The sequence below is a fragment of the Scyliorhinus torazame genome, chromosome 18 (genome assembly GCF_047496885.1).
Source record: "Scyliorhinus torazame isolate Kashiwa2021f chromosome 18, sScyTor2.1, whole genome shotgun sequence".
NCBI lineage: Eukaryota > Metazoa > Chordata > Chondrichthyes > Carcharhiniformes > Scyliorhinidae > Scyliorhinus > Scyliorhinus torazame.
In genome coordinates, this window is record NC_092724.1 from 67,872,327 (window position 1) to 67,892,713 (window position 20,387).

At 48.8% G+C, this 20,387-nt stretch overlaps 1 protein-coding gene across 5 annotated transcripts in view; it reads right to left on the reverse strand.

Moving 5' to 3' along the window:
• Positions 1–20,387, reverse strand: part of eps15l1a (epidermal growth factor receptor pathway substrate 15-like 1a) — a 607,694-nt gene that overhangs the window by 349,818 nt on the left and 237,489 nt on the right. For 4 of the 5 annotated variants that reach the window (XM_072482838.1, XM_072482840.1, XM_072482839.1 and 1 more), the window contains one exon: positions 7,296–7,368. In XM_072482838.1, coding sequence (XP_072338939.1) covers positions 7,296–7,368 — 73 coding nt within the window. The remainder of the gene's footprint in view (positions 1–7,295; positions 7,369–20,387) is intronic. The other variant, XM_072482837.1, reaches the window with a different exon arrangement.

The following is a 20,387-nucleotide window of genomic DNA, read 5'->3' on the forward strand; positions in this document are numbered from 1 at the left end:
GCCTGTAAAGAAAATGACAGAATTTGTAGCCAGCTTGACATGGTCGATAGCACATTTGTGTCAGGAGGTTCTGAATGCAAGCAGCATTACAAACTTTAGCATGAAATCCAAACGAATGCTTCAGGACTGAGGGAGTATTGAATTCTGCTGTCTTTCAAACAAGATGTGAAATCATGGACACACCTGCCAGTGTAACTAAATTTGAAATACCTCATGGCATTATCCCAAGAGGAAGGAGGCCCCGATGTCTGACCAGCATTTACTCTCAACTCCAAGGGGGAGGCAATGGCACAGGTATTGTCACTGGATTAGTAACCCAGAGACCCAGAACACTTTGGGACTTTGGGACCTGGATTCAGATCCCACTGCAGATGGTGGGATTTCAATTCACTCAATAAAAATCTGGTCTAATTAAACCATTTTCATTAAACCTCATCTTCTTTCGGGAAGGAAATCTGCCTTACCTGGTCTGGCCTACATGTGACTTCAGATCCACAGCAATGTGGTTGACTCTGAAATGCCAAATAATGGCCTAGGAAGCCACTCAGTTCTATCAAACCACTAGGAAGTCAATAAGAAATGAAACCAGACACACCAGCCAGCATCGACCTACGCATCAGAAATGACAACAGTTAACTCGGCCCATCGGCCCTGCACAGGTCCTTACGAACATCTGGAGTCTTGTGCCAAAATTGGGAGAGCTGCCTCATTAACTAGTCAAACAACAGCCTGACATAGTTCGGCTCACAGAATCATACCTTACAGATAATGTCCCAGACACCACCATCACCTTCCCTGGATATGTCCTGCCCTGTCGGTGGGACAGGACATACCCAACAAAGGTGTGGCACGGGAGGGAGGGAAGGAGGGAGGGCGCTGGGAGTCCTTAACATCAACTCTGGACTTCATGAATTCTTATGACACCTGGTCAAGTATGGTCAAGGAAACCTCCTGCTGATTAGCATGTATTAACCCCCCTCTGCTGATGAATCAGTACTCCTCAATGCTGAACACCACTTACAGGAAGCACCGAGTGTGGCAAGTGCACAGAATGTACTCTGGATGGGGGACTTCAATATCTAACACCAAGAGTGACCCGATAGTACGACTACTGAGGACGACACAGTTGCTAGGCTGGGTCTGCAGCTGGTTGTGAGGGAACCAACAAGAGGGAAAAATATACTTGACGTCGTCCTCACCAACCTGTTGCAGATGTATCTATCAACCACACAGTCCTTCTGGAGATAAGTCCAACCTTCACAATCAGGCTATCCTCCATTGTGGTGTGTGGCACTACCACTGAGCTAAATGTGATAGATATCTAACAGATCAAGGCCAGGCAACTAAGAGGCACTGTGGGCCATCAGCAGAAGACTCAAACAAAATCTGTAACCTCTTGGTCCGGCATATCCCTCCTCTACCATTACCACCAAGTCAGGGGATCAACCCTGGTTCAATGAAGAGTGCAGGACGGCATGCCAGCAGCAGCACCAGGCATACCGAAAAATGAGGTGTCAACATGGCGAAGCTACAACACAGGACTACCTCCTTGCCAAACAGCGACAACAGCAAGTGATAGAGAAGGCTAACTGATCCCACTACCAACAGATCAGATCTAAGCTCTGCACTCCTGACACATCCAGTCATCCAATTAAACTCAATGGAGGAGGTTCCACAAATATCTCCATCATCAAGTAGAGGAATACTCTCTACTTGCCTGGATGAGTGCAGCTTCAAAAACACTCGATAAGCTCAGCACCATCCAGGACAAAATTTGACTGTCACCCAATTCACCACTTTTAACATTCACTGTCTCCACCGTCAACGTGCAATGGCAGCAGTGTGTACCATCTACATGATGCACTGCAGGAACTTACCAAGGCTCATCATCCTAATCCACGACTGCTACCATCTAGAAGGACAAGGACAGTATGCAAGGGATCCACACCACCTTGACTTTTTCGGGGGGGGGGGGTGTTAATCCAATAAAAGGGTCCACTTCCAAGCGGGGACTTGGCTGATCAGGGGGTTGGTATGTGATGGTTGAAAGCACACTGGAGGGTTCGGGGTAGGGTTTATCAGTTGGGTTAAGCTCCTGTATAAAGCCCCGGTGGCGAGTGTGGTCACGAACCGGCGGAGGTCGGAGTATTTCCGGCTGTATCGAGGGACGAGGCAGGGGTGCCCTCTGTCCCCTCTGCTGTTTGCATTGGCAATTGAACCTTTGGCCATGGCGCTAAGGGAGTCGGGGAAATGGAAGGGGGTGGTTCGAGGGGGAGAGGAACATCGAGTGTCACTGTACGCAGACGACCTGTTGCTGTATGTGACGGATCCAGTGGAGGGGATGGTTGAGGTTATGCAGATCCTACGGGAGTTTGGAGACTTTTCGGGCGACAAGCTCAATGTGGGAAAGAGTGAGCTCTTTGTGATCCATCCGGGGGACCAGGGAAGAGGGATAGACGACCTACCGTTGAGGAGGGCGGAAAGGAGCTTTCGATACTTGGGGATTCAGGTAGCTAGGAGCTGGGGGCACTGCACAAACTTAATTTGTCGCGGTTGGTGGAACAGATGGAGGAGGATTTTAAAAGGTGGGACATGTTGCCACTCTCGCTGGCGGGTAGGGTACAGTCGGTTAAAATGGTGGTCCTCCCGAGATTTCTTTTTGTATTCCAATGCCTCCCAATTGTGATCACTAAGGCCTTTTTTAAAAGGGTAAGCAGGAGCATTACAGGTATTTGTGTGGGCGAGCAAGACCTCGCGGGTAAGGAGGGGGTTCTTGGAGCATAGCAGAGACAGAGGAGGGTTGGCGTTGCCGAATTTGGATGGTTACTATTGGGCAGCCAACGTGGCAATGATCCGTAAGTGGGTGATGGAGGGAGAGGGGGCGGCGTGGAAGAGGTTGGAGATGGCGTCCTGCAAAGGAACAAGCCTGGGGGCGCTGGTGACGGCACCGCTGCCGCTCTCGCCGACAAGGTATACCACGAGCCCGGTGGTGGCGGCAACGCTAAGGATCTGGGGGCAGTGGAGACGGCATAGGGGTGCGACGGGAGCCTCGGTGTGGTTCCCGATTAGAGACAACCATCGGTTTGTCCCAGGAAGGATGGACTGGGGATTTCAGAGCTGGCATCGGGTAGGGATTAGACGAATGGGGGACCTGTTCATTAATGGGACGTTTGCGAGCTTAGGGGCGCTGGAGGAGAAGTTTGGGCTACCCCCAGGAAATGCCTTCAGGTACATGCAAGTGAGGGCGTTTGTGAGGCGGCAGGTGAGGGAATTTCCGCTAATCCCGGCACAGGGGATTCAAGATAGGGTGATTTCGGCCGTATGGGTCGGGGAGGGCAAGGTGTCGGCGATATACCAGGAGATGAAAGAGGGGGAGGCTTTGGTAGAGGAGCTGAAGGGTAAATGGGAGGAGGAGTTGGGGGAGGAGATTGAGGAGAGGCTATGGACTTATGCCCTAAGTAGGGTTAATTCCTCTTCCTCCTGTGCCAGGCTTAGCCTGATACAGTTTAAGGTAGTTCACAGAGAGCATATGACGGTGGCGAGGCTGAGCAGGTTCTTTGGGGTGGAGGACAGATGTGGGAGGTGCTCAGGAAGTACGGCGAACCATGTCCATATGTTTTGGTCATGTCCGGCACTGGAGGGGTTCTGGAGGGGAGTGGCGGGAACAGTATCTAAGGTGGTGAAAGCCCGGGTCAAGCCAAGCTGGGAGCTAGCACTATTTGGAGTAGTGGGCGAGCCGGGAGTTCAGGAGGCGAAAGAGGCCGGCATTCTGGCCTTTGCGTCCCTAGTAGCCCGGCGAAGAATCTTGCTAATGTTCCTAGGCAACCGTTCCGAGGCCATCCCGCGGAGCGTTAGAGGAAGGTCGGCAGCAGCAACAGCAACCCGGGGGGGGGGGGGGGGGGGGGGAGGTCTCAGGAGCCTTCAGGGAATATGTGGAGTTCAATGAGAATGGGATGGTCTCGCCCTCTACTTTGTGGAAGGCGCTGAGGGCAGATATTAGAGGGGAGATCATATTGTAAAAGACATGGGCAGCGACGCCAAGGAATGGCAGAAGTTAGCTGATGAGATACTGGGAGCGGACCGTGGGTATGCAAGTGACCCAACTCCTGAACTATTGGCACGCAGGAAAAAGCTGCAAATGCAGTTTGACCTGCTGTCTATGGATGTGGCAGTGCACCAACTGAGGCATTTGAGTGGGGTGGTGTATGAGTATGCGGAAAAAGCTATCCATCTGTTGGTTCACCAGCTAAGGCGGCAGGAGGCTGCTAGGGGGATCATTCAGGTTAGGGATTCAAAAGCTAGGCTGGTTGCCATCCCAGACAAGGTGAATGGGGCATTTCGAGCCTTTTATGAGAGGCTAAATAGGCCTGAGACACCAGAGGATGAGCTGGAAATGGCAGAGTGTTTAAGAGGATCTGGAGTTCCCCAGGGTGAGGGAGGAATTGCAGGAAGAACTGGAGGCAACGCTGGGTTTGGAGGAGATCCGAACAGCATTAGGAAAGATGCCGGATGGCTTCTCAGTGGAATTCAACAAGAAGTTTGATGGGGATGTTTGATGACTCTCTGGCACAGGGGTCACTCCCTGAGACGCTTGGGGCAGGCATCAATTTCTCTTCTCCTGAAAAAGGATAAGGATCTCACAGAAGGCGGGTCATATCGCCCAATTTCATTGCTTAATGGAGTCGCAAAGCTTTTGGTCAAGATGTCAAAATCCTGCCGTTGAGGTTGGAATCCTGTCTCGCGGAGGAAGTTAGGGAGACAAGATTTGTAAAGGGCCAAAAGTTGTCATCCAATGTGAGGTGACTGCTTAACCCTGGTGGTTTGGGCAGGAACCCGAGATATTGATCTCGTTGGATGAGGAAAATACGTTCAATAGGTTTGAGTGGAGGTACCGGTTTGTGGTTTTGGAGTGGTTTGGGTTGGGCCCTGGGTGTGTCTCGTGGGTGCGTTTCTTGTAGGAGGTTCCTTCTGCCAGTGTCCGTATCAACACCATGGGTTTGGTGTCTTTTCAACTGCTTATGGGGACTATGTCTCCCCTTTTGTTTGCTTTGGCAATTGAGCCACTGGCTATTGCCCTCAGGGCCTCAAACAAATGGAAAAGGATAGTTAGGGGTAGATGGAACACAGGATGTCTTTGTATGCGGATGACCTTCTGCTATAGGTGAGGGACCCAGGGACAGTTATGAGGACATAATGAGTATTTTGAGGAATTTTGGCTTTGTCTCTGGATACAAACTAAGCTAAGGGAAGGGTGAGTATTTTTTTGGCAACACTTTGAGGAGGGGTGGGGGATACCCTTAAGCCTGGCTGGAAATAGCTTTTTTTGGTATTTGGGAGTCCAGATGGCTCGGGATTGGGCCCCGTCTCTGTAAATTGAATTATACCAGCCTGGCGTGCTAAATCGCTGGTTTTGAAAGCACACCAAGGCATGCCAGCAGCACAGAGAAGGCCAACTGAAGGGTTCTACCAAACATGGCAACCACTTATATTGTCTTTCAAGGAATTGGTCACTGCTAGTTGTTAGAGGTAGGTTTAGGGGTGGGGTGTTGCTTGTTGACTAGATTATTTTAATTAACTGTTTTTGTACTTTTTGGTATAAAATGATATTTTTCTAAATGTACAAAGTCTGTTTATAACTTAAAACATGGGGAGAAAGTTTGCACTTGAGGCATCATCTAGTGAGAAAAACAACAGCTCTTAATCCAGCATTCAAACTGAAAGGAAAGCTGTCTGGGATTGAATTCTTGCCCGGCTCTATCTGTCACAGGGATAGGGGCATTTCATTCTGGATGCATTCCCATTTCACTTAAGCCGGGAACAACTGGTCAGGCAGGCAGAGGAGTCATTGAACCTAAAAATCAGAGGGGGAAGGTGGGGGGAGAGATGGAGAGAATAGTTTCCCCTTTCCCTCCTCTTGATTTACCCTCTTTGGCTGATCTCAGATGGTTTCCTGGTTCTTGGGACTTCTCACACATCACAAGCTGCCACAAACTAAGTAAAGATTTCCAACTACACAGCATAATAAGGCATATGGGATTTATAAATAGAGGTATACAGTATAAAAACAAGGTGGTTGTCATGAATGCATTGAATATAGGGCGACACGGTAGCAGAGTGTTTAGCACAGTTGCTTCACAGCGCCAGGATCCCAAGTTCAATTTCTGGCTTGGGTCACTGCCTGAGTGAAGTCTGCACGTTCTCCCCGTATCTGCGTGGGTTTCCTCCGGGTGCTCCGGTTTCCTCCCACAGTCCAAAGGTGTGCAGGTTAGGTGGATTGGCCATGCTAAATTCTCAAAAAAGATTAGGTGGGTTACTGGGTTACGGGGATAGGGTGGAGGTGTGGGCTTAAGTAGGATTCTCTTTCCAAGGGCCTTGCAGACTCGGCGAGCCGAATGGCCTCCTTCTGCACTGTAAATTCTACGATTCTATGATTGATTTCAACAGTAGGGAAGAAAGCGTGATTGTGTATTTACAACTCTTGAAGAACAAGAGGGCAAGTTCAGGGCACAGAGTGAGGCTAAAAATGGCTGTGACTTTGAAGGCTAGAAGTGATATGGGAATTACCCAGACAGTTTACTTGTCTCCAGCACAAGTGTACACTCCCCAGATATGTGGGCAGTATCCAAACCTACATTGGACTTCAGCAAAGAGGAGGTGGTGGCATAGTGGTATTGTCACTGGACTAGTAAACCAGAAACCCAGGGTAATGCTCTGGGACACGGGTTTGAATCCCGCCACTGCAGAGGTGAAATTTGAATTCAATAAAAAAATCTGGAATTAAATGTCTAATGATGACCATGAAACCATTATCGATTGTCGTAAAAACCCATCTGGATCACTAATGTCCTTTAGGGAAAGAAATTTGCCATCATTATCTGGTCTGGCCGACATGTGACTCCATACCCACAGCAAAGTGGGTCACTCTTAACTGCCCTCTCAAGGGCAATTAAGGATGGGCAACAAATCGGCCAAGTCCCATGGCGGATTAAAAAAAATATCAAAACATATTCTGTGCTAGTTTAGGGGTCGAAACTTCACCATTATGTCCCAATATCAATGTTCTTGTTAACTCTTATTCTTCTCACTTCAGTTTCCCCATTTCTTGTGTTGTCCCTAGCAGGGAGACCTCTTTCAATCGCTTTCAATCACGTCTAAAAGATAGAAACACCACAGGCAATGCCTAGCTACTGCACGCGCCGGCCTACTCTCGGCCAAAGATAATGTCTAATTAGTCTACGGTCACAAATACACCAAAACAATGATGACATTAAGATTTGTATAGGCAACACACATACCTGTACCTCATTAGCTTTCTGCCTGATGGCCTCCTCTTTCTCTCGGATGTCCTGTTCTAGTACATACTTCTCCCTGTAACAAACACACCATCATGCATCCTACATACACAAAAGTACATTGAAAAGAATACAGTCGAGAAGATAGCTGCATGGATTATTCCTTTAAAGTGTCATATTGGACTCGAAACATTAATTAGTTCTCTCTCCATAGATGCTGCCAGACCTGCTGAGTTTTCCCAGCATTTTCTGTTTTTATTTCAGATTTCCAACATCAACAGTATTTTTCTATCAATGCATCTAGTAATTGCTGAAATGGCACAAGAAAATAATAGCAAATGCTGCAGTGCTGCTTCACAGTATGATTAGGCAGAGTCAACGCAGATTTATGAGACACAATTCATGTTTAATAAATCTATTGGGAGTTTTTTGTAACTAGCAAGTAACTAAGGAGGAACCAGTGGGTGTGATGCATTTGGACTAGTGTTTTAAACCTAAATAAGGGCAATTATGAGGGCATAAAATCAGAGCTAGCAACTGGTAAATGTGCTTTAGAGGTAGATCATTATAGGATCAGTGGCAGACATTTAAAGGGATATTTCAGAATACAAACTCCGATGAGAAAGAAAAGTTCCAAGGCGAGGACCTTTCACCTTTAGTAAACTAAAAAAAGTTAAAGGTAATATTAAACTTAAAAAACACATTTGCAGGTCAGAAGATTTCAAGAATATAAAGAACATCAAAGAATGACAAAAAGTTTGATAAGGAGGGGAAACTAGAGTACGAGAGAAAGCTAGCTAGTATTAGAAAGATGTAAGATATAGTAAGAGTTTCTGTAGATATTTACATAAGAAAAAGAGTTAACCAAGTGAGTGTTGGCCCTATAGAAGGTGCGTCTGGGGAATTGATAATGGAATGGCGGATGAATTGAACAGGTATGTTTCACGGTCTTTACTATAGAGGACACAAGTAACATCCCAGGAATAGCTGTAAATCAAGAAATGGAAGAGAGGGAAGAACTCAGGAAAATAACAATCTCCAGGGAAGTGGCATTGAGATTGTTGGGTCTGCCAGCTGACAAATCTCTGGGTCTGGATGAACTTCATCCTAATGTCTTGACAGAAGTAGCTATTGAGATAGTTGATGCATTGGTTTTAATTTTCCAAATTCTCTAGATTTGGAAAGGCAACTTATTATCTAAATGGGAAGAGACTTCAGGGTGCTCTGGTGCAGAAGGATCAGGGTTTCCAGAAAATTAGCATGCAGGTACATCAGGTAATAAATGAAGTGAATAGAATGTTGGCATTTATAGCTAAAGGAATAGAATATAAAGGTTGTTGCAACTGTACAAGGCACAGTGCGATGGTGAGATCGCACCAAGAGTATTTGCACAGTTTTGCTTCCCTTATTTGAGGAAAGATGTAGCAGTATTGGAGGCAGTTCAGAGGAGGTTCACTAGATTGATTGCAGAGATGAGGGGGTTGTCATATGAAGAGAAATTGAGCAGTTTAGGCCTATACTCTCTGGAGTTTGGAAGAATGAGGGGAGATCAAGTTGAGGTATACAAGATGATAAAATCTATGGACAAAGTAGACGTGGTGTTGATGCTTCCTCTCGTGGGACATTCTAGAATGAGAGGTAATAGTCTCAGGATAAAGGGTAAATTTAAAACAGATGAGGAAAAACTACTTCTCCCAAAGGGTCATGAATCTGTGGAATTTGCTACCCCAGAGTGCGGTGGATGCTGGGACAGTGAGTAAATTTGAGGAGTTAGATAAGATTTTTAAATAGTAATGGATTGAAGGGATACAGAGAATGGGCAGGATGGTGGAGCTGAGACCATGATGAGATCAGCCATGGTCGTATTGAACGGTGGAGCAGGCTCGAGAGGCGAAATTGCCTACTTCTGCTCCTAGTTCTTACGGTCTAAGATAGAACTATTCTGTCTAATTCCACCTTACAGCTCTTGGTCTGCAACCCTGTAGATAATAGCACCTTAAGCACAAGCTGACGTTCTTGATTAATAAGGAGGCTCCTTGATTAATATGGGTATTGGGGTTATGGGGAGAAGGCGGGAGAATGGGGATGAGGATCATATCAGCCATGATCGAATGTCAGAGCAGGCTCAATTGAGTCGAATGGCCTAATTCTGCTCTGATATCTTATGGTCTTATGGGGAAGGTTCCATTAGATTGGAAGATAGCAGTATTAACTCCTTTATTCAAAAAAAGGAGACAGAAAGCAGGAAACTCTCGGAGAGCCTCAAGGGGTTGGAAGGGGCTGGTCCGGGGTGGGGGATGGAGCACAAAGTCTCGCTCTATGCAGACGACATGCTTTTGTATGTATCAGACCCAATAGAGGGGATGGAAGAAATCATGAGGATTCGAGGGGAATTTGTCCGGTTTTCGGGGTATTAGCTAAATATGGGGAAAAGTGAGATGTTTGCGGTCCAGGCGAGGGGAAAGGAGAGGCGATTGGGGGAGCTGCCGTTTAGATTAGTAGGGGGAAGCTTTAGGTACCTAGGCATTCAAGTGGCGCGGGAATGGGACCGGCTGCATAAATTAAATCTGGCCCGACTAGTAGACCAAATGAAGGACGATTTTCGGAGATGAGACTCGCTTCCGTTGTCATTGGCTGAGAGGGTGCAGGTGGTGAAGATGACTGTCCTCCCGAGATTCCTGTTAGTGTTTCAATGTCTCCCCATCTTTATTCCGCGGTCCTTTTTTAAACGGGTCAACAAAGTGATCTCTGGCTTTGTTTGGGTGGGCAAGACCCCATGGGTAAGGAAGGTAATGCTTGAGCGGAATCGGGGAGAGGGCGGGCTGGCGCTGCCAAATTTTAGTACCTATTATTGGGCAACGAATATAGCCATGATCAGGAAGTGGGTGGTGGGGGAGGGGTCAACATGGGAGCGTCTGGAGGCGGCTTCATGCAAGGGCACCAGTTTGGGGGCATTGGTAACTGCGCCTCTGCTGTTCCCGCCGGCACGGTACTCCACCAGCCCCGTGGTGGTGGCGGCCCGGAGAGTCTGGGGGCAATGGAGGAGACATGTGGGAGCAGAGGGAGCATCGGTCTGTTCCCCAATCTGTAATAATCACTGGTTTGCCCCGGGAAGTATGGATGGGGTGTTCCTGATGTGGCGGAGAGCAGGGATTGAGAGGATGTGGGGATATGTTTATAGAGAGGAGCTTTCCGAGTATGAGGGCGCTGGAGGAGAAGGTTGGGTTGGCGAGGGGGAAACAAATTCAGGTATCTGCAGGGGCGAGACTTCCTACGTAAACAGGTGTCAACCTTCCCGCTCCTACCGCTAAGGGAGATTCAGGACAGGGTAGTTTCCGGAGGGTGGGTAGGAGAAGGGAGCGCCTCTGACATTTACAAGGAGCTTATGGTGTCAGAGGAGACGCAGACCGAGGAGCTGAAGCGCAAGTGGGAGGAGGAGCTGGGAGGAGAGGTAGAGGATGGTCTATGGCCGGACGCGTTGAATAGAGTCAACGCGTCCGCAACATGTGCCAGGCTCAGCCTGATACAATTAAAGGTCGTTCATCGGGCTCACATGACAGTGGCCCGGATGAGCAGATTCTTTGGGGTGGACGACAGGTGTGCAAAATGTGCGGGAGGACCAGCGAACCATGTCCACATGTTCTGGACATGCCCGAAGCTTAGGAGGTTTTGGCAGGGGTTTACAGATGTCATGTCCACGGTGTTAAAAACAAGGGAGGCACCAAGTCCAGAGGTGGCAATTTTCAGGGTGTCGGAAGACCCGGGAATCCAGGAGGAGAAAGAGGCAGACGTTCTGGCCTTTGCTTCCCTGGTAGCCTGGAGACAGATACTATTAGCTTGGAGGGACTCAAAGCCCCCGAAGTCGGAGACCTGGCTATCGGACATGGTTAGTTTTCTCTGTTTGGAGAAAATCAAGTTTGCCTTGAGAGGGTCAATGTTCAGGTTCGCCCAGAGGTGGCAACCGTTCGTCGACTTCTTCGCGGAAAATTAATCGTCAGCGGAAGAGGGGGGTGAGTTAGTTTAGCTTAGAGTAGGGGGTTAATAAAGGTGGGACCTGTCAGGGAGGGAGACGGCTTTTGCACTATGTCTATAGTTTCATGTACATTGTTTATTGTGTTGTTGTTATAATACCAAAAATACCTCAATAAATTGTTTATTAAAAAAAAAAGAAAGCAGGAAACTATAGACCAGTTAGCCTAACATTTGTGGTGGCAAAATGTTAGAAATCATTACAGAATCATGGAACCCCTACAGTAGAAGGATGCCATTCAGCCCATCGAGTCTGCACTGACCCTCTGAAAGAGCACTCAACCTAGGCCCACTCCCCCACTCTATCCCCATAACCCCACATAACCTCGTACTTTTGAAAATTAATTGGCAATTTAGCATGGCCAATCCACCTAACCTGCACTACTTTGGACTGTGGGAGGAAACCCACACAGACACGGTGAGAATGTGTAAACTCCATACAGACAGCCACCCAAGGCCGGAATTGAACCCGGGTGGTGCCTGGTGCTGTGAGGCTGCAGTGCTAACCACTGTGCCACAGTGCTGCCCCATCCATTATTAAAGATGCTATAATAGGATTCTTGGAAAAATTCATGGCAATCAGGCAGAGTCTACACAGTTATGTGAAAGGAAAATCATGTGTAACAATTTATTGGAGTTCTATGACCGAGTCACGCGCTGTGGATAAAGGGGAACCGGTGGATGTACTGTACTGAGATTTCCAGAAGGCATTTGATAAGGTGTCACATCAAAGGTTGCTGCAGAAAATAAAAGTTATTGGCCGGGATTCTCCCCTACCCGGCGGGGCGGGGGGTCCCGGCGGTATGGAGTGGCGTGAACCACTCCGGCATCAGGCCGCCCCAAAGGTGCGGATTTCTCCACACGTTTAGGGGCAAGCCCTCACCTTGAGGGGCTAGGCCTGCGCCGGAGTGGTTTGCGCGCCGCCAGCCGGCGGCACAGGCCTTTGGCGCCACACCAGCCGGGGCCGAAGGGACTGCGCCGGCCGGCAGACGTCCACGCATGTGTGGGAGTGTCAGCGGCTGCTGACGTCATCCCCGTGCATGCCGGGGGGGCGGGGGGGGGGGGGGTCACTTCCGCATCGGAAGAAAAAGAGTGCCCCCACGGCACAGGCCCGCCTGCGGATCGGTGGGCCCCGATCGTGGGCCAGGCCACCGTGGGGGCACCCCCCGGGGCCAGATCACCCCCAGGACCCTGGAGCCCGCCCGCGCCGCCAGTAAGGTAGGTGGTTTGATTCACGCCAGCGGGACTGGCATGACAGCAGCGTGACTTCGGCCCATCGCGGGCCAGAGAATCGCCGGGGGGGGCTCACCAACCGGCGCGGCGCGATTCCCGCCCCCGCCAAATTTCGGTGCCGGAGAATCCGGCGGCCGGCAGATGCGGGATTCACGCCGCCCCCCAGCGATTCTCCGACCCGGCAGGGGTCGGAGAATCCCACCCCTGGTGTAGAGGGTAACTTATTGGCATGGATTGAAGATTGGCTTGGTAAAAGGGAAACAGAATTAGCATAAATGGGTCTTTTTCAGGTTGGCAGGATGTGACGAATAACACGCCACAGGAATCAGTCTGGGGCCTCAACTTTTTACAATTTATATAAATGACTTTGATGAAGGGACTGAAGGCATGGTTGCTAAATATGCTGACAACACAAAGATAGGTCGGAAGGTAAACTGTGAAGAGAACTTAAGGAGGTTAACAAAGGGATATCAATAGGTTAAGTGTGTGGGTAAAGATCTACCAAATGGAGCATTATGTGGGAAAATGCAAAATTGTCCATTTTGGCAGGAGCAATAAAAAAAACATATCTGAATGGTGAGAGATTACCGAGCTCGGAGTTGCAGAGGGATCGGAGTGTCCTAGTGCATGAATCACAAAAGGTGTACAGATACAGCAAGTAATTAGGAAAGCTAATAGAATGTTATTGTTGATTGTAAGGTGAATTGATTACAAAAGTAGGGAGATTATGCTTCAGCTTTACAGGGTATTGGTGAGACCACATCTAGAGTATTGCATACAGTATCCATCTCCTTATTTAAGGAAAGATGGAAATGCAGTAGAAACAGTTCAGAGAAGGTTCACTAAACTAATCCCAAGAATGGACGAATTGTCTTATCAGGAAAGATTGTAGGGGTTAGGTTTGCATCCACTAGCGTTCAGAGGAATATGAGGCGACTTGATCAAAACTTTTAAGATCCTGAAGGTTATTGACAGGTTGGATGTGGAGCGGAAGTTTCCTCTTGTGGGAGAATCTAGAACTGGTGTCACTGTTAAAAATAAGGGGTCGCTCATTTAAGACAGTAAGAAGTCTTACAACACCAGGTTTGTTTCGAATCACTAGCTTTCGAAGTGTAAACTCTTCATCAGGTGAGTGAAGAGGTGAGTTCCACAACCACATAACTGGTGTTGTAAGACTTCTTACTGTGCCCACCCCAGTCCAGTGCCGGCATCGCCACATCGAAGAAGATAATTTTTTTCTCTCAGAGGGTCTCGAGTCTCTGGAATTCTCTTCCTGAAAAGACAATACGAAGTCTTACAACACCAGGTTAAAGTCCAACAGGTTTGTTTCGATGTCACTAGCTTTCGGAGCGCTGCTCCTTCCTCAGGTGAATGCAGAGGTCTGTTCCAGAAACACATATATAGACAAATTCAAAGATGCCAAACAATGCTAGGAATGTTCCCTTCCAGTCGGGGAACACTTCAGCAGTCAAGGGCATTCAGCCTCTGATCTCCGGGTAAGCGTTAAGCTTCAGGACCCGCGACAACGCAGAATTGCCGAGCAGAAACTTATAGCCAAGTTCCGCACACATGAGTGCGGCCTCAACCGGGACCTGGGATTCATGTCGCATTACATTCATCCCCCACCATCTGGCCTGCAAAATCCTACCAACTGTCCTGGCTTGATACAATTCACACCTCTTTAACCTGGGGTTACCCCATCTCTGGATCTGTAAAGATTTAATCACCTGCTAATGCTCCCATTCCTAGCATTGTTTGGCATCTTTGAATTTGTCTATATATGTGTTTCTGGAACAGACCTCTGCATTCACCTGAGGAAGGAGCAGCGCTCCGAAAGCTAGTGACATCGAAACAAACCTGTTGGACTTTAACCTGGTGTTGTAAGACTTCGTACTGTGCTCACCCCAGTCCAACGCCGGCATCTCCACATCATGAAAAGACAATGGAAGCAGAATCTTTGAATATTTTTAAGACAGAGCTAAATAGATTCTTATTTAACAAGGAGATGAAATGTTATCAGGGATAAGAAAGAATGTGGGGTTGAGGTTACAACCAGAACAGCCCTGATCTTAAGACCATAAGACATCGGAGCAGAATTAAGCCACTTGGCCCATCAAGTCTGCTCCGCCATTCAATCATGGCTTATATTTTTCTCATCCCCATTCTCCTCTTATGGAATGGCAGAGCAGGCTTGCGAGGTCGAGTGGCCTACTCCTGTCACTAATTTGTGTCTGTATGATTTTTAGAAGGCACTCGATAAAGTTTCACACAAGAAGTTGTGACACAAGATTAAGGATTGGGGTAACAATATTGGCATGGCGAGACGATTGGTTAAAAGACAGAAAACAAAGAAGGATAAATGGATCATTGTTGCGAAGGCAGAGTGCAACTAATGGAGTGCCACGTGCTTGCTCCTCGGCTATTTACAATTTATAGGAATGACTTAGATAAAAGAGATCACGATGATACAAAGCTAAATGGGAAAGTAAACTGTGAAAAGGCAAAAAGGCTGCAAATGGAAATAAACTAGTTAGGTTATTGGGCAGGGAAGGAGATGAAGCATAATGTGGGAAGAATCAAATTATCCACAAGAATATTATTTAAAAGATGAGAGGTTAGTAAATGCTGAGATTTGGATGGCCCTGTACACAAAACACAGAGGGATATCATGCAGGAACAGCAATTAGGAAGACAAATGGTAGGCTAGCATTTATTGAAAAGGGATTGGAGTAAATTCTGGCAGGGGGAGGGGGGTGGGGGGGTGGAATTGGAGACCTTGCATACTCGGCCTATGTATTCCTCAAAACTATAAGAAGTTGTATCATTGAAACATAGAAAATCAAGAGGTTTTACAGGGTAGATGTTGGATGGAGTCTAGAACTAGGGGTTCATAATCCCAGGATAAGGCATTGTTCATTTAGAATGGAGACCAGGAGAAATCTCTTCACTCAGAGCGTTGTAACTTTTTTTTTTGAAAATGTTTTTAATTCAGGTTTTTCATTTTATACAATACAAAATAAAAAGTCTGTGCAGACCAGTTACAATTTACAAAAGCCAACCACTGGAAATAATCCCAAGACCCCAATGCCTTAACACCGCCCCCCACCAATCCCCTTCCTATTTCTAATTTTATTTTAAAATATTTTAATTGAATTTTTACATCTGTACACTATACAACAGGTGAGCAAGACGGTTCGTATGTACAATTTACATGTTCCCCCTTCATCGGCCATCCCCCCCCCCTTTTGTGTTGTTGTTCGGGCTACAAAGAGCCCATAATGGCTCTTTTTTCTGCCGTAGATTTGTTACTTTTGTCCCTATGGCTTTGGGGGGAGGGCCTCAGGCCCCCTCCTTGGTCTTTTCCCTAACCCAAATCCCTCCTGATATTTCCTTGGGTTCCTCCCTTGCTGCCCTCCCTCCCCTCCTTGTTCCTATCTGCCCTCATTGGCCCCACACCTTCAATCCTATCCCACTATTGGCTTCAAACAGGTCTTAGAACAGGCTGATGAATAAGCCCCTCACTTTGTGGAAGCCCTCATCCGACCCTCTGATGGTGTATTTGATCTTCTCCACATGGAGAAACTCCAACAGGTCTGCCAGCCAGTCCGCAGTTGTTGATCGCCAGCTGAGCAGGATTCTCCGGCATGCGATTAGGGAAGCAAACGTAAGGGTGTCAAGCCCTCTTCCCCATATGAAATTCTGGCTGAAGACCCCGAAGACTGCCACTCTCGGGCACGGCTACACCCTCACCCCCATGACCATGGACATCGCCTTAAAGAAGGCTGTCCAGAACCCGACGTCTGGGGCAGGCCCAGAACATGTGACCGTGGTTGGCCGGGCCTCCCTAGCAGCGTTCACACTTGTCCTCCACCTCTGCGAAGAACCTGTTCATTCGGGTTCTGATCAGGTGCACTCTGTGCACCACTTTGAACTGCATGAAGCTTAACCTTGCACGGGAGGAGGTGGAGTTGGATCTGTCAGTGATTCGCTCCAGGGTCCCCACACTACCTCCGTCCCTAGTTCGTCCTCCCATTTATGTCTTGCTCCGTCTAGTGGTGTCCTCATCCTTTCTAACAGTCGTCCGTAAATGTACCCAGAAATCCCCTTCTCCATACCGTCCGCCTCCAGCAATTCCTCCAGCATTGTGTCTCTCAGGGTCCGAAGGTACCTCGTCGTCTCCTGGAGGAGAAAGTTTTTGATTTGTAAATGTTGGAGCTCCTGGCCGTTCAGTAGCTCAAGTTTTTCCATCAGCTCGTCCAGGGTTGCAAGTCTGTACCCCATGTAGAAGTCCCTAATCGCTAGCATCCCCCCGTCCTGTGTCCACTTCTAAAAGTGCCATCTCGCATGGCTGGTGGGAATTTGTGGTTAAGCATTTTATCTATTCCTTGGAAAAAGTTCTTGGGGATGAAGATTGCTATGGATCTAAACAGGAAAGGGAATCTTGACAGTACGCTCATCTTGATCGTGTGCACCCTCCCTGCCATGGAGAGCGGGAGTGCATCCCATCTCTGTAGGTCCTTTTTAACGTCCTCCCCCAGACTGCCAGACTAGCCAGATTCCATTTGTAGATCCGTGACCACTCATGGGCTATCTGAATCCCCAGGTAGTGGAATTTGTTTTGGGCTAGTTTGAATGGTAGACCCTCCAGCTCCATCCCTCCCCCGTTCGGGTTCACCAAAAATACCTTGCTCTTGCCCAGGCTGAGATTGCAGCCCAAGAAGGCCCAAACTCTTCCAGGAGCCTCATGATTTCCTTCAATTCGTTCAGCGGTCCAAAATTAGAGGAGCAGGTCATCCGCATAGCATGAGACTCTGTGCTATCTGCCTCCTCTTCGGATACCCTTCTAGCCTTTTGCGTCTCGCAGAGCGATCGCCAAGGGTTCAATTGCCAGTGCAAACGGGAGCAGGCACAGCGGGCATTCCTGCCTGGTGCCCCTGAGCAGCTGGAAGTATTTAGAGCTGGTGGTGTTGGTTCCGAACGCTCACCTTCGGGGCGTTGTACAGGAGTTTCACTCACGAGGTGAACCCCATCCCTAGCCCATACTGCTCCAGTATCTCTATGAGGTACTTTCATTCGACTCTGTCGAAGGCCTTTTCTGCATCCAGGGAGACGATTACCTCTGGTGTTCTCTCCCCGGATGGTATTAGTATCACATTCAGCAGCCATCTGATGTTCGCAGTTAGCGGTCTACCCTTGACAAAGCCTGTCTGGTCCTCTGCAAACACTTCTGATACACATTTTTCCAGTCTCTTGGCCAGGACGTTTGCGAGTATTTTTGCATCTACGTTAAGCAGCAAATGGATCTATAAGATCCCCATTACTTCGGATCTTTGTCTTTCTTGGGTATCGGCGATATGTTGGCCTGTGTTAGCGTAGCAGGCAGGGAGCCCCTTGCTAGTGAGTTTGCAAACATCTCTGTTAGGTGCGGGGGCCAGAGCTGGTGCAAATCTTTTATAGAAGTCTGCCGGGAACCCATCGGCCTTCCCCACCTGCATGGAGTTGATGCTCTCCCAGTCTTATTGGTGCTTCCAAGGGCAGCATGGTGATGCAGTGGTTAGCATTGCTGCCTCACGGCGCTGAGGTCCCAGGTTCGATCCCGGCTCTGGGTCACTGTCCGTGTGGAGCATGCACATTCTCCCCGTGTTTGCGTGGGTTTCGCCCCCACAACCCAAAGATGTGCAGGGCAGGTGGATTGGCCATGCTAAATTACCCCTTAATTGGAAAAAAAAAAAATGAATTGGCTACTCTAAATTTTTTTTTTTTTTTTTTAAATTGATGCTTCAAGATTCTTCCGCCTATCGTCCCCCACAGCTGGCACGTCCAGTCCATTAAGGAACCGTTTCATCCTGGAGTCCCCGTCGGAGGAATTCAGAGGTGTACAGTCGCTGGTAGACGGCCTCAAATGCTTGGCTGACCTTTTTTGGTTTGGCTACCAGTCTGCCTCAGCAATCCTTTACCTGAGCTATCTCCCCTGTGGCTGCCTGCTTTCTCAGCTGATGAGCCAACAGGTGGCTAGCCTTCTCTCCATGTTCATAAAAGGTCCAATGCGTTTGGCGGAGTTGGTGCACTACTTTCCTGGTGGATAGCAGGTTAAAGTCCATTTGTAGTTTTTTCCCTCTCCGCTAAAAGCTCTACGTCGGGGCCTCGGAGTAAGTACCTTCTGTCGACCTCCAGAATGGAGTCAATCAGTTGTTGCCCAGCCGCTCTTGCTTCCCTATCTCTACGAGCCTTCCAGGCTATAATCTCTTCCCTAATCACCGCCTCCAGTGCCTCCCAGAATGTGGAAGGTGAGACTTCCCAATTCTGATGTTAGTGATGGTGGCCTGTGATGCTTTCTGCCAGAAGATCTTGTCGGCCAAGAGGTTGTGTCCAACCTCCATGCGGGGCATTGGGCACGGCCCGCCTCCAACCTCACATCCATGTAATGTGGGGCATGATCGAAGATGACTATCGAGGCGTATTCCACTCTTACTATGCCTGGAAGCACTGATTTCCCCACTGCAAAAAGTTGATACAGGTGTATACCTTGTGCACCGCTGAAAAGGAGAATTCCTTCTCACCAGGGTGTAGGTAGCACAGTGGCTATCACTGTTGCTTCACAGCGCCAGGGCCCCCAGGTTCGATTCCCGGCTTGCGTCATTGTCTGTGGGATGTTCGCACGTTCTCCCCATGTCTGCTTGGGTTTCCTTCGGGTGCTCCGATTTCCTCCCACAAGTCCCAAAAGATGTGCTTGTTAGGTGAATTTGGGGGGGGGGGGGGGGGTTGTTCTGTCGTCCCTGCCCTTGCGGGATCAACCATACTTAACTGGTGGATGTGCCCATGCAATCCAGGAATTCCCTTTGTTAGGGGGCCATCCAAATGGCCACGGTCACCTTTCTCACCATGGAGTCGAGTCCTACACTCCACGGTTCCCTTTGTCCAGGGGACACCCAACATGTCCAGGGACTGTGTGTACGCCACTTGGGTGAGCCCTGCACTCCGGGGCTTCCCTTTGTTTTGGGACCCCCCCCCCCCCCAAGGTGGCTTACCTGCTGAATCCAATCTGAAACCCTTCCCTTTCTTTTCCTTGGATTCCCACTTCCCCTTCTGTCCCCCCGATAACCCCTCCCCCATACCGCCCCCTCCCCAACTCGCCCCTTACATTCCCCATCCTTGTCCCTGTGATCCCCTCCGCCAGACACTCCCTCCCTGCCGAGAGGTGCGCCGCGGGCCCCCTTGCTGTCATACTTCTGCCGCTAGCCTTCCCCGCTAGTATGGTGGCCCTCTCCTAGGGCTAATCTTACCCCTTTCCCATGCCCGCTAATTGTTCCCTCTGTCTCTGCCTCACCATCTCCTGCGTTCCGCTGCCCTTGCACTTCTCTGTGTTCTGATCTTTCTGATCAAAGCGAGGCAGTACAGTCCCGTGCAAACATAATGTGCGTCCATCATAGTTATTTTTTTCTCCCCTCTTTCCTCCTCTGCGTCGTTCTCAAAGTTGCCTTGCCTGCCCCTTGTCCAGGCCGTTCATCTGAACAAACACTCTGGCAGGGTGTTGAAATAATGTTCCTTATTTTGGAACGTGACCCAGAACCTGGCTGGGAACAGCATTCCAAATCTCTCTCTGCTCCTGTACAGGGCTGATTTTGTCTGGTTGAACTCAGCCCAGCACTTTGCCAGTTCTGCCCCAATGTCTTGGCAGACCAGGATTCTATATCCTTCCCAGCTGCTCACCTTCGTCTGCCTTGCCCACCGCATTATCCTTTCACAATTCTGATAACTATGCAGTTTCGCCATTATGCGGATTGGGGAAGCTGCCCCTTTCAACTAGGTTGCCCAGCATTTGGGCCACATAGC